The following is a 19,364-nucleotide window of genomic DNA, read 5'->3' as shown; positions in this document are numbered from 1 at the left end:
GCAAAAGTTTGCATATATTTTCTGAAGATTTAAGTTTCTGGAATATTACAAAAGCTTTTCCATCTTGGGCCTTGCCATTAACTCTAAGCTTCTTGTCATTCTACTGCAAGGCTAAATAAGTCACTGGGATAAAGATGGTGGTCTCCAACTTCTCCCGATTGTATTGAATATTTTGCCCTGTAGAACAGGAAAGGAGGGATGTCCTTAGGTTGGGGGTCCTTTCAGATCTCTTGTTATTATATGTTCTTATTCCTAGTAGTGCTCGTAAATAGATACATATATACAGATGAATATATCTATGAAGTATGTATGTGTATGTATGTATATGCATGTGTTTGTAGATCTTTGTGCTTTTCTCATGTAGCATTGATGTACACTGATCTGGAAAATGTAAACAACGTTTACGTTGAAAACTGCTGAGTGATTTGCCTGTCAGTATTCAATTTCATAAAACATCTCTGTTTCAAAATATACTGTGGCTCAGAGATAAATGCTTAGGAGTACCCTTCTAAAGCTTTGACAGTGTGATTTTAAAATACCTTAAGGTGAATTACATGATAGATGAGAGTGAGTCAGAGAAAGTTTCAGTTTTCATAAATGAACCTCCTCTAAGGTCTTATTGCTAATAGAATCCAATATAGTTTTACATGATTACTTTCATGATTGGAGTGTCCCAAAGCAGACCCAAAATTCAATAATGAAGCTGACAGTGATGGAAGGAAAGGTTTCTTTTATTCTAGATGTTTGTACATGTCAGTAACTCTTTAATTGGAAAATTGGAAGAGTCCTACTGAGTATAATGCTACAAAATCAGTTGAAAATTAAACATTCACATTTTGTAGAGTTGATTGCATTTTCCTTGTTTGTCCTAATTAACTATGAAAGCTGAATCTTTGCTCAGGCAAGATTTATGGGGAAAAGTCATGAAGTTGATGAAGTAGACATAACCCAAGGAGAGTTAGACAAGCAAGTAATTCATGAGGAAATTGTATGTCTGAATAATTGGTCTCAGAAACAAATGAAGATAATTTGATAATTTTTGGGCTATTAAATCTAGGTACCTAGGTTTTAATTTTTATTTTGCCACTGACAAATTGAGTCATAATAGACCACTTAATATCAGTGAATTTCTCCAACCAGAAATTCAGCAAATAGTAGCCCAAGGCCTTGGAAAAAAGATACGTCAAATGTTCACATCTTTATTATGATAGAAGGTGGAAGGACAGGTTTGGGCAACACTCAGATTAGTTTGTTGTGGCCCAATAACAGACTTTCCTCCCCACTAAGGTCTGTTTGTCATGGAGACTCTTTTTTTTTTTTTTAATTTTATTTTATTTTTAAACTTTACATAATTGTATTAGTTTTGCCAAATATCAAAATGAATCCGCCACAGGTATACATGTGGAGACTCTTTTTATTGAGGCAGTGGAACACTAATGAGGAAAGAATGGTCTTTCTTGTCAGGTAGAATCATGTCTGTGCCACTTATTAGCTGTTTAGCCTGAGATTTTTAACTTCCCTGAGATTCAGTTTTCTCATCTGTAAAAATGGGGATGATAATATCTGTGACTATGGAAGAAAATTCCCACCTAAAGGAGTTCATACCTTGGAGATAAGCAGATTGATTATTGCAAGATGGTGCAGTAAGTAATGTCATGGAAACATGTATTTGTTGCTGTGTTGTTATTCTGTGTTGAATTGATGCTTTTGAACTGTGGTGTTAGAGAAGACTCTTGAGAGTCCCTTGGACTGCAAGGAGATCCAACCAGGCCATCCTAAAGGAAATCAGTCCTGAATATTCATTGGAAGGATTGATGCTGAAACTGAAATTCCAATACTTTGAACACCTAATGCAAAGAACTGACTCATTTGAAAAGACCCTGATGCTGGGAAGGATTGAAGGCAGGAGGAGAAGGGGACAACAGAGGATGAGATGGTTAGATGGCATCACCGATTTGATGGACATGAGTTTGAGTAAGCTCCAGGAGTTGGTGATGGACAGGGAGGCCTGGCGTGCTGAAGTCCATGGGGTCACAAAGAGTCAGACATGACTGAGCAGCTGAACTGAACTGTTGTTCAATCACTCAATCATATCCAACTCTTTGTGATCCCATGGACTGCAGCACACCAGGCTTCCCTGTCCTTCACTATTGCCCGGAATTTGGTCAAACTCATGTCCATTGAGTCAGTGATGTTATCCAACCATCTCATCCTCTGTCACCCTCTTCTCCTCCCACCCTCAATCTTTCCCATCATCAGGGTCTTTTCCAATCAGTCAGCTCTTTGCATCAGGTGGCCACTGTATTGGAGCTTCAACTTCTGCATCAGTCCTTCCAATGAATATTCAAGGTTGATTTTCTTTAGTATTGACTGGTTTGATCTCCTTGCAGTCCAGGGACTCTCAAGAGTCTTCTCCAGCACCACAATTTAAAAGCATCAATTCACCAGGGCTTCCCTGGTGGCTCAAACGATAAAGAACTGTTGCTGTGGGATCCTTGTTAACCCTGGTCTATCACTCTGCTTCTTCATTCACCAGATAGATAAAAGTGATGTAACCACCCCCTCTTGAAAATCAGCTAGTCCTGGTGCTTTGTTTACATAATTTTATTCAGTCCTCACAGCAATTCTATGAAATAGGTACTATTTCCATTTGATAGGTGAGGAAACTGAAGCTCAGAGAGAAGGGACTTGTCCAAGACAACATAACTAATAAGTGGCAGTGCAGTATGAACTACGAAAATTGCTTTATAGTAAAATTCTAGTGTATTAAAAATAAGTTTTGTGTTTTCCATGCAAAAGCTATCTCTTGTCTAACACCCTGGTAAGGTTTTGTCTGTGTAATCACCACCTCTCAAGGTAAAACCAGAGAGTCTCTAAAGTACAGCTTTAAATAATGAACATCACAAGCTTCCTGGCTTCTGACAGGCATGATAAATCCTGCTTTAATCATGCATTAAAAACATGTCATCTGTTTGATAAGCAGTCATCTGCTATTGCTTGACCTAGCAATGAATTAATAAAGCAAAATACATGACAACTCAAGGCATATGTGTGAAATATGTTATTCCCAAGGCATCTAAATGTGATTCTCACTCCAGAGCCCGGGTGGAAAAAGGTGTTGGCTCTAAAATAGTATATAGCAACATTAGCCCACACCTAGAAAATTGACTTAAATCTTGGAATTTTCAAAACTAAAAACCTATCAAAAAGGGAGCCCAGAGATAGGTTCTGAAATGAGCCAAAACCAAAAGAGACGACAGTCTTGGAAAGAATGGCCGATGGGTGCTCATCTGGTTTCCAAAAGTTTTCTGTGAAATTTAGTTTAGGAAAGAGTCTGCGCCTATCTGCCCAATGACCCTGATGCACAGAGCCTCTCCAGAGTCTGAGAACAGAGATTGCAGCCTCCTACTCTGGAGCCCAGCTATTTGTAGAGGTGGGCTGTAAGAGCCAGAGGGAGAGGAAAGACAGATTCAATCATCTCCATTGCCAACCACACAAGTTATCCCACCATTTTCTTCATTGCGTTGCTCCATGTCACCTGGTCTAAGATCTGTGTTACCCCTCTAGCTGCATGAACACTAATGAAAGGCTTGAAATACTGTAAGCAGCAGGCTCTGAACATGTTGTCTGGAATACAAGGAGAAAATAAAGGTCCCACTACTGATTCATTTTGAGGTGATAAGCCACTTGGAGGAGCCAGTTCATAGTAAATACTCTCTCAGTGAGCATGGTGGGCATAGAGGAGTTTGAGAGATAAATTCAGCCAAATTTCATCTCCTAAAATGCTTAGAACTTCTTGGCTAAAAGGCATTCTTTCAAGTGATTTGTTTATGTTCTGGAAAAGAAAACTGAATCTTATAAACTAAGCCAAGAATTCATGAGAAGGAAGTAGATTTTAAAACTTCTAGAAATGATACGTTGTTTTCTCAACTGAAACTTTAGGGACTCTTCAAATATAGTTCCAAGTCCCTACCCTGTATCAGTGGTATATAGTCACCCACAGTACATCCAGTAGTGACCACTATATGAAAATGTGCCTTTCTTTACACATACACAAACGAACACTGTAAAAAAAAAAGATGTGAATCGAGTTTGGATGAATAATATATCATTGTGGTAAAGAGCATGTAAGTTAAAGCTCTATTTCTACCCTTTGCTTCGTGGGAACATTTAGGCACCTTATTTCATCTCCCTAAACCTCTGTATCCTCAAATTTTCAGAAGCATTAATTCTACCTATACCTGTGCAATTACATTGTCATAAGTACTGACAGTGTAAATGAAGTACTATGCACAGTGCTAGGCATGTATATGTATAGCCACATTGTTCAGCAGTGATGTAATAGCTATGCCATTTAGAATTCACCATGGACTCTACCATTAGCCTGGCCAATTCTTCCTTAAAACCAGGACTGCTTTTGTAAAATGAATTTATCTTTTTTTTTTTTTTTTTGCAATTTTAAATATTACTGAGGGTTGAGATGAAAAAAGATAGATACACATATAAAGGACTTAGGTTCGTGCTGTCACACAGGGACTCCTCAGTAAGTATTCGCCATCATTGTGTGTAGGAGTGTCAGTATTATTGACATACACTTCTGGTTGACTCAGCTTGCTTTTTTCTTCATGTTATTTGTGTCCCTCATGTACAACCCAGGGCTTCAATCTGAGGTTTACTTTTCCTTCCCTCTACTTTGTGCTCTGATAGCTTCTGGCTTAATCCATTTTCTCCATTACCACAAAGTCTTGTCTCTTGGTGTTTTGATTATTAATGAAAGTAGACTCTCAGTAAAAAATGTTGCTTTCCCTCAGCATATTGGAACATTCTTTGGAGTATTCATTCTAAGTCCACTGCACACGTCAGTCCGTGAAGGAAGGAGTTGGTGGTCACACGGGGTTTTGACACCTGCATGATCCTCATTCTGCAGTCAGATCAATGACCCTGGGGAAAGAGTCCGTGCTCCAAGCTCCAAACTATTGCTCTAGCATGCTAGATAAAGAGAGAGATTTTCAGCTCCTGTATTGGAAACTGAGTCTGGACAGTGGTGGCAATATTTATTTTTCCAGTTTCATTAGGAATTTGTGAGCAGTAGTAGCAGTATCTGATCATTTATTTGTATAATGTAATTTTCCAGCAGTTGACATTTTTTTCCATTTACACAATGCGTGGTTAATGGAAAAGAAAAGAAGAGAAAGAAAAAAAATACTGAGCCACTGAACCAGGTTGGAAAGTTACCTTAGTTAAAATGTTGTTCTGTTCCTGATTGTCAGGGCAGCAGGTGAAGGCTTGAAAGGCTATTTTCATGATAATCAAACCTAGACAAGAATGCTCCACTCCACAGACAAATGTGACTCATTCTTAGTCTTCTAATGACACCCAGCATTTAGTCACACACTGGCACAAATTCAGATCTCTTAGAATAAAGTCATTCAGATTGCGTTTTGCTTCCTCTCATTTTCCCATCAATCTTGACCCTATTCCAGAAACCACTATACTGAAAATTTCTAAATCTAAAAACATTTGCAGTTATATCATGTAAAAGAAAACTTCTTGGAGAGACCTGATTTTACAAAAAGCTCCATCTTTTTGTCTGTAGTTTATATTAGAAATGCAAAAAAAGGCCTAGAGAAGGCGCAAGATAGAGGTGGAGGAGACCAAGATTCGATCCCTGGGTCGGGAAGATCCCCTGGAGAAGGACACGGCAACCCACTCCAGTATCCTTACCTGGGAAATCCCATAGACAGAGGAGACTGGCAGGCTACAGTCCATGGCATCACAAAGAATCAGACGTGACTGGGCGACTAACACACACACACAAACACATATCCAGATTATTATTCTAATGCTTAGAATTTACTGAGTGAAGTGAAGTTGCTCAGTCGTGTCCAACTCTTTGCAACCCCGTGGACTGTAGCCCACCAGGCTCCTCCATCCATGGGATTCTCCAGGCAAGAATACTGGAGTGGATTGCCATTTCCTTCTCCAGGGGATCTTCCCGACCCAGGGATCGAACCCATGTCTCCTGCATTGTAGGCAGACGCTTTAACCTCTGAGCCACCAGGGAATAAACCTGAACTTACTGAACTATGTGTATTTCATAATGTTGAGGTATGGAGAATGTCAGCTGGCATAATATGATGGTCAAGCCAAAGATTTAAAGCAGATACGCTTCTTTACATATAGAAAATATAGAAGCTGTACTAAATTTAAAATTTTTAAGTTTTAAATTGGGATCTGATATGGTAATGAAAATGACTTTTTTGGCATAGAGTCCATTCCTCTAGAAATTTATAGTGATGAGGCCAATCTGTGACTCTTGTTCATCTGTCCTTGCTGGAAACAATACTAGAAAGAAGCATAGGAATTATCGTTTGTGATTCAGACTCATGAGCAATAGGAATGCCAGAGGCAGGAAATGTGCAATTTCATGCTCGTTAATTTCAGAGAGGATTTACAAATTAACCTGGCTCCAGATAGGACTCTTCCAAAAACCCCGCAGGCATCATGGAACAGCAGTTAGCACAGACCACTCCACAAGGTTAACCAGATGCTGGGGGGCCACTGTGATCCTATTTACTCCCAAGTGAAGATCATACGTCAGGTTCTACGCTGGAGGCCTTCTTTGCAGACATAAGGAAGTGACTTTGTGTCTGAAGTAAAAAGAGTTTAAGGAGATAGTGCCTTGGAAAATGGAGCTCCCCTGGTGGCTCAGCAGTAAAGAATCCACCAGCCAAGCAGTTTCGATCCCTGGGTCAGGAAGATCCCCTGGAGAAGGAAATGGCAACCCACTACAGTATTCTTGCCTGGGAAATCCCACGTAAAGAGGAACCTGGTGGGCTACAGGTTATAGGGTCACAAAGAGTCGGACACGACTTAGTGACTAAACAACCACCACCATAGAAGCTTCTTCTTCCATGTCCCTGCTTCAAGGTGGGATATGAGTTTTCATTTTCAGCTGTTCTTTACTAGCTTGGGGGTAGGAACTCAATGCTATTTTCTGTCTCCATTTTAAGGTGTAAATTGACTAATTATTATTATTACAATCAATCAACTTCTCCAGATAATCTGACCTTAGATGTATCCAGATACCCCTGTAAATCAGCCATGTTAGGACTGTTAAAGAGTTTAAAGTGGATCTGGAGAAGATGAAATTCACTCAAAACCATAGCCTTGGAGAAGTTTTCACTTTCATTTGAGGAATTCATTCCATAAGCAGTTTGATAATTCTGGTATTTGAGGTCTAGGGAGAATATAGAAGCCATTTTGCCAGCTTCTTTGTGGGCTGCCAGTGACGCAGCCAGGGAGCAGCACAGATGGATCCTCACTACCTGTGCCTTTGCTGTTTTTCAAATCAATTAGAAGAGATCTTTCCAAACTTCTGCTAGTGGTAAAGAACCCTCCTGCCAATGTAGGAGACTTAAGAGACGCAGGTTCAATCCCTGATCAGGAAGATCCCATGGAGAAGGAAATGGCAACCCACTTCAGTATTCTTGCCTGAAGAATTTCAAGGACTGTGGAGCCTCGCGGGCTACAGTCCATAGGGTCACAAGGAGTCGGACATGACTGAAGCGACTTAGCACACAATACCAAACTTTAACGTGTGTAGAGATCATCTGGAGATTTCATTAAATGTAGGCTCTGATTGCGTAGGTCTGAATGAGGTCTGAGATTCTCCATTTCTGATAAGCTCCTGCTACTGCTGCTGCTAAGTCGCTGCAGTCATGTCCGACTCTGTGCGACCCCATAGACGGCAGCCCACCAGGCTCCGCCACCCCTGGGATTCTCCAGGCAAGAACACTGGAGTGGGTTGCCATTTCCTTCTCCAATGCATGAAAGTGAAAAGTGAAAGTGAAGTCGCTCAGTCGTGTCCGACTCTCAGCGACCCCTCTGTCCATGGGATTTTCCAGGCAAGAGTACTGGAGTGGGGTGCCATTGCCTTCGGATAAGCTCCTAGGTAATGCCAATGCCCTCATCTGTGAACCTCATTTTGAGTAACAAGGTGTTGGATAATGGAGCAGTGAAGGAGACAGATGGTCTTATAACACAGGCCAGTAGCAATACGGGTGTATGGTTGGTATTCTTTTTAGCTGTAATATTGAATTCCTGAGATGGTGATGTGACTGTGATTAATATAATTTTAGAGGACATTCTGTCATTGTGAAGAAACCACCAGACATTCGTTTTTAAAAATAATTTGTTCTGTTGAATGACTGTTTTTTTTTCATGTTCAAAATCAAAAGACCTGCTCCCCTTTAAGAATATAAAGTACCTAGGTGTAAGGAAACCTGCTGAGTCAAGGATAGACAATGAAGCTGTGCAGACAAAACAAATGACCAAAGAGAGGAGGAAATAGAAGGTTGGAGAGAGGAAATCATCTCCTAATAGGAAAGAGACTGTGATGGAAAAACATGCTACCTTCTGCCTCCTACCTTCAAGCTCAGATCATTCTTGCTCCCTTCTGCTTTAAACCTAGTTGTGTGGATCACTTTATCCCATTAGGGAAGGAAATGAAGTCAATTCATTCTCAAGAATTCATGCCAAAGCAATAGCGCTAAAGCCTATGTAGCACCCAGAATCCTCTGACTCTAGGGAAGATTAAGGGTGTACATTTCATTTGCCCTAGAAAAACAGGGTCATTTTAATCAGGGATTAAGAACTGTTTCAGATTGCAGAAGGATATTTGGCCATATGATTCTGTTTGCATTTCTTTAAATTATGCAGGACCCTATGCTTGTAGTTATATCTTGTTTTGATAAGTGGAGAAAGACAGGATTAAGGTCTGTGATCAAAACCTTGTGCCAGCCAGCCCTCAGGAAATCTTGCTTAAATTTTCGAGTAAGCCATCAAACCAGCAAGGCAGCAAACTGAACTAGAGGTCTGATGTCAAAAAGAGAGAAACATATTATCTCTGGCTGCTTTTTGGCTCCATTGTCAATCTCGGTTTCTACTACGAAACTGACAATGGAGCCAAAAAGCAACCGGAGATGAAATGCAAATAAATGTCTGTAGCTCTGTGCAGTGTACTCCCATTTTATACCAAGGATGAGCTGCACTGTCTTAGGGCCACAGTTTATCAACTGTTTTCAAGAGTAAAGATGCTTCTTTGAGTTTTATATCATGAATATATCTTGAATTTTATCAAATGCTTTTTCTGAATCTTTTGTGATAGTAGTTCTGTTTATCTCCTTCATTCTGTGAAATTTTCTGAATTGCAGTAACTGATTTTCAAATGTTAACAATGTATGCCTATTCAATATAACCCAAATGAATGTGATGAATTATTTCTTTAAAAATTTTTTTTTATAGATTTGTGTCTGTGCGTGTGTGTGTGTTAGTCACTCAGACATATCTGACTTTTTGTGATCCCCTGGACTGTAGCCCACCAGTCTCCTCTATCCATGGGATTCTCCAGGCAAGAATACTGGAGTGAGTTGCCATTCCCTTCTCCAGGGGATCTTCCCAATCCAGGGATCGAACTTGTGTCTCCTGCATTAGCAGGCAGATTCTTTGCTATCTGAGGCACCAGGCAAATTTTTAAAATATATTTTGTTAGTTTTTTATTTGGTTTGTCCTGTTTTAGATGCACAGTGCTGTAATTTTTCTTCCTTATACTATTTTGTCTTTTCTATCAAGACCATGTTGATTAAACTTTAAAAAAGAGAAAGAGAGAAACAGCCAACCTATAATATATTCCTGCTGGGCTGGAGTAAGATGTTCACAGAACCCAAATACTGAAAAGATTATGGTTCCACATCACACAAAACTTCCAGGTTAACTGGCAATTAACATCGCTTGTTTCTTGATTTTTCTGATTGAAAAATTCTGCATTAATTCATCGCGATGTAGCTTCCTTTCTCCTCCTGTTCCCACCTCCACCAGTACCGTAAGCCCTTGCCTATTTCTCTCCTCAGCTAATGAAGTATATGCTCCAGTCTCAATCCTGGGAAGTAATAAGGATTCCTCCATCACCATTCCACTTAAAGTCTCATTGTCGTATATCCACTTTCTTAGTTTGCACATGTGCTGTGCTTAGTCACTCAGTTGTATTCAACTCGTTGAGACCCCATGGACTGTAGCCCACCAGGCTCCTCTGTCCATAGGGATTCTCCAGACAGGAATACTGGAGTGGATTGCCATGCCCTCTTCCAAGGAATATTCCCAACCCAGGGATCAAACCCAGGTCTCCCACATTGCAGGCGGATTTTTTACTGTCTGAGCTACCAAGGAAGCCCAAGAACACTGCAGTGGGTACCCTATCCCCTATTCCAGGGGAACTTCCCAACCCAGGATCAAACCGAGGTCTCCTGCATTGCAGGAAGATTCTTTATCTGCCGAGCTACCCGGGAAGCCCTCGCACATAGTAGGCACTAAAATTTGTGAAATGCAATCAAATTCCATGGACACATTACTTCCTTCATAGTGGAAGTCATTTTGTTCAATCACGAAAAACAGTTTTCTCCCCTGCTCTTAACGATGTACATGAGCGTTGTGGCATGAGCTGGCTGTCTCCCTGCTGCTAGGAAATGGTCATAATGTGTAATTGCACAAAATGCCTCTTTTTTTCCCTAATCAAGAAGTTGAGGGATCTGCTGGCTTAGCAGGTGCCTCGATTGTGCATAATTAGTTGTTAGAAATTGTTTAGCATAGGCTGATTAGTCTCAGCCAAAGGAAATTAAAATTTTTTTCAACAAAGCCCTGAACACAGCTAGAGATTCTTAAAACCATAGTCATATCTGGTTCCTCTGGGAAGAAGCCCAGACTCAGAATGGGAGAGGTAGAAGATGGGGACAAGGACTAGCCTGATTACACATGGGTGGTATTTGATGCTAGGCAACCGTTCAAGGTTACAAGAACATGAGGGGACATGAGTCCATTCCTCAAGAGGGGATTCTCCCAGCTCCAACCTGAGCTTTGGTCATGATGCAGAATGAAGCCCTGCTTCTTGGGTGCCTGCTGTTTGCTTGCCACGTTTGTAAATACCAGCTTCACTTGGAACATGTAATCAAAACAAATGATCTGTGTTTGCCCCTCCTGTGTTTAGTACATAAGGAGACTGGTCGAATTAGGAGGAATTGGAGGGACAGATGGTCCCCCCATCGTTCAACTTCTGTTTTAAGTATATGCTTGACTAAGCCCTTTCTGTCTCTGTCACAGTGTCCATTCTCCATTTAATGGAAGGCATTTTCCCTAGCCTCTTAGGGGTGTCACCATAAAGGGGACCCATGCTCTTTCTTGTTATGACCAGTGACAGTGGGCAGCCATCATATGTGACAGTGATTATCTAGCTGCTATGATGCCATTTTAAAAGGCCAACTGTTCTTTAAAAGGCCAATACCATGTGATGCCCTTGATGATTACTTGCCACGTTGACTCACTTGCTGAATGCCTTTGTCCTGTAGCGACTTTCCATAAGGATCCCTTGTTAATAACCATAAAGTCAAGGTGGGGAGTCTGGTATAAAAATTGGAATTCTTTTGTTTAAAGGCATTATGTTAAAGGTTACTCAATAAACCTTCTGTAGTCTGAATGGAAATTAAAGGAAATATATTTCAATATTATTTTTATAAATAGTCACAAATTTTGAACATGCAATAAGGCAATACTTAAAAACTAGTAGATGGTGATATGGCTTTAAAACAAATAGGTGTAAACCTAGAAAAAGAAATCAGAGGGAGGAGGGAGGTTAGTTAATAACAAGTGTTTGACTTTCTTCAGGTTGCTTGTTTACAATAAATGCTCTAATTTGAAAAGTTAAATACAATTTAATTGTCTATCAGCAGATGTTTAATGAATGCATACTAGAGGATGGGCACTGTCCTAGAACTATCTGTAGATTGACTCCTTTTTTATTATTTCACCTATTTTTTAATTCACTTATGGAATTAGTTGGAACTTCAAAGCCTATTTAGTGTCTTCCTGATAAATGAAAAGTATTAACATAGATCTTGTAATTCACTGAAACTTTTAAGCCCTTTACTGAGCATCAGTGAATTAATTGTATTGGCATTTATTTTATTTTTTACATTTTAAATTGAAATATAGTTGCTTTATAATGTTGCTCTAATTTCTGTTGTACAGCCAAGTGACTCATTTATAAACATATGAACATTCTTATTTTATATTCTTTTCCATTATGGTTTATCCCAGGAGACTGGATATAGTTCCCTGTGCTATACAGTAAGCTCTTATTGTTTATCCATTCTAAATGTAACAGTGTGCATCTACTAACTCCAGACTCCCAGTCCATCTCTCCATCCCCCGAGTTGGCAACCACAAGTCTGTGAGTCTCCTTCTGTTTTGTAGACTCATTTGTGTCCTATATTAGATTCCACAAAGGTGATATCAGATTATATTTATCTTTGTTTGGCTTCACTCTGTATGAAAATTTCCAGGTCCATCCTCATCTCTGCAAATGGCACTATTTCTTTTCTTTTTATGGCTGAGTAATATTCCATTGTATTTGGTTCGTGCAAAAGTAATTGCGGTTTTGCATTGTTGAACTTTGTCGTTTGATATTACAATCCACTCTTAAATGTGGTTATATTATATATCATTTTAATGTGCATTTCTTGCTTTATGTTTTTGTGCTAATGACTTATTAAACTATGGAAATGGTGTTAGACAAAAAAATTTTTTTTCTCTTATTCTGTGCAACAACAACAAACCATTTCTTGATTGAATTGTGACATGCAATGAAAAGTGGATTTTACAGGACAACTGGCAATGATTAGCTCAATGGATGAACCAAGAAGAAGCACTTCTGAAAGCCAAACATGCACCAAAAAAAAGGTCATGGTCACTATTCAGTGATCTGCTGCCGGTCTGATCCACTGCAGCATTCTGAATCCCGGCAAAACCATTAGATCTGAGAAGTGTGCTCAGCAAATCAATGACATGCACCAAAAACTGCAATGCCTGCAGCCGGAATTGGTCAACAGAATGGGCCCAATTCTTCTCCACTACAGTGCCCAACTGCACATCACGCAAGCAACGCTTCAAAAGTTGAACAAATTAGTCCACGATGGTTCGCCTATTTGACTATATTCACCTGACCTCTTGGCAACTGACTACCACTTCTTCTAGCATCTTGACAGCATTTTGCAGGGAAAATGCTTCCACAGCCAGCAAGAGGCAGAAAATGCTTTCCAAGAGTTCTGGAATCCCAGGACACCAATTTTTACACTACAAGAATAGGCAAACTTGTTTCTCTTCGGCAAAAATGTTTTGATTGTAATGGTTCCTATTTTGATTAATAAATATGTGTTTGAGCCTAGTACTAATGATTTAAAATTCACAGTCTGAAGCCACGATTACATTGGTACCAACCTATTATTACGGAGGTATCAGCCACTGATTCATTCAGTGTCTTCCCTCCATTTCTATTTTCAAAGTTTGAGTCAAGATTTGACTTGGAATAAATCACATCAAGAGAACTGATGCCCATTCTCTGATGGGTAGGTTTCTATAAAAGACCTATGATACCTCCTAGGGGTTTAAATTAAACAGATGTTCCTAGGAAAATTTTCTTTAAAAATAATTTGGCAAAACTAATACAATTTTGTAAAGTTTAAAAATAAAATAAAATAAAATTAAAAAAAGAAAAAAAAATGTTAAAAGGTGCCATGCTGCTCTGTTGCTGTGCTCACCTTAACTCTCCTGATGAAGGCTGCCAAGATTCTGCCTCATTTGCATTAGGAATTATTGCCTTCATCCTGACTGACTTCAGAAACCTATTCTTATATAATATCGAACTTATTTTGGTCTGATCCTTCAATCAATGCAAATTTTGGCTTCTAGGTAATTGTTTACTTTCATCTGTGCTCGATAAGGACGGTCTTAACACTGGAGTGCGGTCAGGGGCTGGGCAATGGATAAGCAGAGGCTGGCCAGGTGGCCATCTATAATTCAGTTTCAACCTTTTAAGGATGTGCATAACTAGACTATTTCAGCTCTAAATCAAGGAAATGTTCTCCAATATAAGTAAGAAAACAGTTTTGCCAGGGTTGACTACTTCTATAATGCAAACTAGGTAACTTTCTAAAGACATAGCTCCTTAAAATAGAGCATCAAATACAAAGCACCCCAGAGTCTGCTGGTCAGATCTCTTACTGCCCCGTAAGGAAGTCCAACACTGGATTCAACTCAAGACTTTAACTGGCTAGAGTCTAGACAAATTGAAAACTTGAGAAAGCCTTTAGGCTTCCAAGATGCTGTCCCTGAAACTGATTGTAGTGGTCTGTATCTCCTGACTCAGTGCTCTGTATTCAAATACATGGTTTCAAAGCTTTAGATAATGAAAAGAAATACATTTTTAAATTGGTTTTATAAAGAATCCAGATTTTAGCATATAGTAAGTTTGGTGAAGCATATGGCCTGGTTATTAAGTCAATATTGTGAGAAAAGAGTTCAGATACGCAGGTGGGCATGGAATGGCGAAGACTTTTGCAATATAAGGCAGGCATTTTGTTTTGTGGTTTGTGTTTATCCTCAAAATTGCATTTACAAAGAGAAGAGTCAGAGATCTGGGATATTGCTTCATAAGCAAAAGAGATACTGTTGATTGTACTGATATCTGAACATTGGTAGTTTGTCTTTATGGTTGGAAGGATATAAAGAATTGTGTGACAAATGGAATATAAACATGAAACAGCATGACTGCCATTTTTTAAATTAATTGTAGCTTACAGTAGTGTTAATCTTTCCTTTTTGTCATTGCTTACAAAGACCTTGTTAGTTTTATGAAGAAATCATGAATCATTTCAACCAGAAGTACATCCTAAAGAGGAGTTGAGTTCCTCAATTTTGCAACATGAACTACTTAGTTGGGAGAGTTAATGTTTTCAGATGACAAGAGCTTGTTACTGAATTAAATCCTTGTTATATTTAATAGTTTGCATATATAATATAATGCTGTTTTTAATCCTTTAATGATTTCTTGTTACAACAACAACAAAGCAACCTGAGAGTATGGCCAGAAGTAACCTTTGGGTCATCTAGCTTGAGTAGATCTACTAGGTAATTATTGTACATTATATCTACTCAGGCTGTATACATCCTATGCTTGAAAATATTTAATGTCACTCAGACATCTCTTTTACTCTATACAAATGTCCTATGCCGACTAAAAAGAATATTTCCTTTCCATTTCACCCTAATATTTGCCATCCTGGATCATTACTCCTATATTCCAAGTCAGACTAAATCCTTTCCTAGATTAAAAAAAATCATTTTACTTAGAATTTGATGGATCTATCACTTGTATGGTTTTTTCACCTAGTGTTTTGCTCATTCAGCTTCTTGACTAACTGTCACAGATACACTGAGCTTTAGTCCTTCTGTCTCTTCAGTTACTCTTTCTCTGGTTCTCCAAGTTATTTCCATCTCTTTCTAAGAGGGCAAATCAGCTCATGCAATATGTGTCTTCTTTTCCCAAGCCATCTTTCCTTCTCTATTTTTAACCTAGCTTCTGTGGTCTTACTCTGAATGTCCCTTTCTCTTTATTTTCCACTGGAAAATTTCCCATTCATACTTTCAGTAGGAACCCACTAATTCTGTGTGTCTTTATTCCCCTGCAATACTAATACTCTGTCATCTGCTTCTCTGAAATATAATATTTCTTTTCCTTTCCTTTGTTCTTCTACTAGCTTATTCTTAGTGCCCACTGAGCCATTTTATTCCTTCTTTGTCTTCCTGTTACTGATATTCATGGATATTTATTTATCAATGAATATAGGTGACAGGCAAATCATCTGTGTACTGTTTTTACACACTTCTTACCATTCTATGCCTTCGTGTGCATTATAGCTTGATCCTGACGATCCTCAGAGATGGGTGCAAATGCATATCCCTCTTTCATAGGGGAGGAAACTGATGTTCAGAGCATAGTTAAATGACTTGACCAAGTCCCATGGCTAAACCCAGTTTAGGACCCAGGTCTACAGACTCTTTCTACCATACCATACCACCTGTCTCTGGCAGAAGGATTGCAATCCATTGAAAGACCTTCACTACAGTAGAAACTGGATGGAAATTAACCAAAGCCTTCATTGTACCTTTGCAGATGAGAGTCCCTACACTAAATCCGCCAGCCAGACAAAGCCGCCTGATGGAGCATTGGCTGTGAGGAGACAGAGCATCCCAGGTTAGACCAGACTGTTGGATTTTTCAGCTGTTTTACTTTTGATCCCTGTTATTTGGTGACCTGAGTAGTTCCAACTTGGTTTAAAAAAAAAAAAAAGGCAATGCTATCTCATAGAATGGAGACTGCCTTCTATACAATTTGTTCAAAAAACATTCATGAAAGCAAGATTCTGGAAAAGCTTGCCAACTTATGAAAATTCATCTTGTGTGCAAATCCTTTGTAAAATGACTTGAATTTATATCAGCTGTCACTCATTGACTTACTTTCACCTCTGTTTTCAGGGAATGATTCTCACAGCAGCATCTATCCCTTTACTAAAGCAAACCCAGCCAAACAAAGTGGTTCAAAATTGCTGTGGCAGATCATATATATGCTGAATAACAAATTACTCCTTTCTTCTTGTCTCTTTGAACTTGGATTTACTTCCACTGAGCAATTCTTGTAAAATTCTGGGACTTTGTTTCTTTAGGAAGCTGTGATGAGGTTTCTTGTAATACAATATATAATACCTTTTTTCCTCCACAAAACATTTTGAAGAAATATCTTCAAATGTCTTTACCTCCAAACGTCCATAGTTTGAAATTTTGAATTTGTGAATGACACACATTCTAAAATAAATGTAGGAAGGAAATTGAAGATATTATTCAATCTTTATCTGAATTAGGTGATTCATGGAAAACCTCTTATGGTAGCAACTGTCCTTAAGAGAAGTGTTAAAAGCATAAGTACATTGAGTATCAAAACTATAGTACACTTAGTATCAAAAATAATGTCTGTCTATATTAAATACAAGTAAACTGAGTACAGCTAAAGTTTAGTGGCAGGATCTTAGAGTGCAGTAGTTTGACAACTCAAGATAAAACAAAGCAGTGTTTCGAACATTAAATTGGATGCTTTGGCAAATCTGTCAGTAAAGGGAGAATTTTCCACTTGAGCAAAGAGCAAGACAAGTCCAGTTTCTGCCCTGTTCATAATTATTATTTATAAGAACTACCTGTAGTTATTTTTTCTTATTACGAAGACTTTGATTTATTATGAAAGTACGTGGCTTATAAAGAGGCATATTGTGAATGATCCATATCCTTGTTTTTGTGCTTTGAAGATTCTAAAGTAATTTGAAGCCTCTAATTATATGGCTTCACCCAGTGCTGAGATTTCTTCTATTCCAACCTATAAAATTTCATTCTTAGTGCTGGTCATGTTTAGAAAAACTACTGCAATCAGCTATGGGCCATCTTCTCTGCTTTCTCCTTGTCAGCAATAAGGAAGTCCTGAAAGTTTGAAATTCAAGAATGCCAGTTATCCATCAATTCCTTTTCAGCTTCTCTAATTAGCTGGTACTCAGTAATCCTCTGCTGGGAGGGGTAAAGAGACTTCCCACTGTCCTTTCCACTTTATATGGTACTAAACAAAAGCACTGACTGTGTGTATGCGTGCTTGGTCATTCAGTTGTGTCTGACTCTTTGTGATCCCATGGACTGTAGCCCGTTAGGCTTATCTGTTCATGGGATTCTCTAGGCTAGAATGCTGGAGTGGGTAGCCATTCCCTTCTCCAGGGGGTCTTCCAGAGACAGGGATCAAACCAGGCTCTCCTGCATTGCAGGTGGATTCTTTACCATCTGAGCCATAAGGGAAGCCCTGAACTAGTCTCATATTTTCCTTTCATGGGTTTTCCAGTGTTACATACTAAATTACAACACAGGTTTATGGGCCAGGCTTTACCTTAAAATCAGTAAGTAGTTTTTAAAGTTACATGTTAGGTACACAGAAGTTGTTAATTACAATCCTTGGTTCATGACACACAGTGATTCTTCATAATAGATTTTTTCCTTTTGTTCTTCCTTATGTCTGTTTTTTTTTAATTGGTAGGTTTTTTTTGTTTGTTTGCTTTTGTTTTCTGGCTGTGCCATACAGCACATGGGATCTTAGTTCTCCAACCTGGGATGGAACCTGCACCTTCTGTACTGGAAGCAGAATCTAAACCACTGGACCCCCTAGGGAAGTCCCTTATATCAATTTTAAAGTCACTGAAATCAAGGAACCTTTTTTTTTTTTTTAATAGCATCAGGGGTTATTTTCCTGGAGTTTGAATATGAACAAACACACTTTTGTTCTTTCTTAAAAGGTATCAGCTAAAAGGGTTGGACATCTTCAAAATCCTCTTAATTATTTAGAACAGTTCAAGAGAAAAAGGAGTTCACCAGCCAGAAGGCTAAGAAACCAAAGTGGTTAGTAGGTGATTATGACTCCCTGTTACATCTTACGGAGAAAATTTAGGAACTTCTTGGAAACTGCTTCTTGACTGAGTTCTGACAATTGGAGTTCTAAACTTCTACTGTCTTACTTAAAAATACTTGTTAATTCTTGTTCTGGTGTGAGAGAGAGAGACTGCAAAAGAGAGAAATGCACAGAGACCTGGAAAATGCACCCTCTTTATTATTTGCTGAAAAAATCCCAAGGTGTCCTCCTGATAAATTAAGGTCAACACCAGAGAGCTAACAGAGCAAAGTACACGTTTACAGCCTTTGTTCTTCTGTGCTCACCTCCCAACCTTACTTCCCTCAAGAGTATCATTACCACCCTAGTGGCAAGGAGAGATGTGTCTAGACAAAAAAGGTACCAGCGAACTGAAAGAGACCTTTAAAAAGGCTTGGATCCTCTACTAGCCCCTGGATCTTCTCAGTAAAAGGCATTTCTCAGGGCAAGTGCAGTCCTGGGGCCATTTTGGTGCCCCAATTGCTAGGGAGTAAGCAAACACTCAGAAGCTGAAACTGTAAAGGAACTGTGGCTTTTGCTCACATTTCTTCCCAGTGAGCCAATGATGGTGATTGAATTTAACCATTCATGTGAGCACTCTCTCTGATGGAGGGACTGGAGGAAGAGTATAAGGTAGTAGAAAGCATATTAAAGTTCTTTATAAAAGTTTTTATGAAAGATTAAGCTGTTCTTTTAAACTAATTCTATAGAAACCTAATGCTTCCTGGAATAAATATTTGTACACATACACATACACATAGAGAAGATTTCTTAACATTGGTTCCACTATTCCCATGACATAATAAAGGGTAACTTTTAATAATTCTGACCCAGAGAAGTAACCTTGAATGTTAACAGAAATATAATTTGTTTTTCATTCATATCAAAATTCACTACTGCTGTCTAAACTTGAAATTGTTACAGCAATTATTTTATAATCACAAGTCAAATATGTGTCTTTCATTAA

The 19,364-nt window shown here is 38.8% G+C and overlaps 1 protein-coding gene across 5 annotated transcripts in view; it reads left to right on the top strand.

Annotated features, from left to right (window-relative positions):
• Positions 1–19,364, top strand: part of GRIP1 (glutamate receptor interacting protein 1) — a 335,998-nt gene that overhangs the window by 78,881 nt on the left and 237,753 nt on the right. For all 5 annotated transcript variants that reach the window (XM_025285057.3, XM_044941590.2, XM_044941589.2 and 2 more), the window contains exon 2: positions 16,061–16,141. In XM_025285057.3, the coding sequence (XP_025140842.1) occupies positions 16,061–16,141 (81 nt within the window). The remainder of the gene's footprint in view (positions 1–16,060; positions 16,142–19,364) is intronic.

This window comes from Bubalus bubalis, chromosome 4 (assembly GCF_019923935.1).
Source record: "Bubalus bubalis isolate 160015118507 breed Murrah chromosome 4, NDDB_SH_1, whole genome shotgun sequence".
NCBI classification, from domain to species: Eukaryota; Metazoa; Chordata; class Mammalia; order Artiodactyla; family Bovidae; genus Bubalus; species Bubalus bubalis.
Note: the sequence above shows the minus strand (reverse complement) of the source record. Positions and strands in the feature narration are given on the sequence as shown.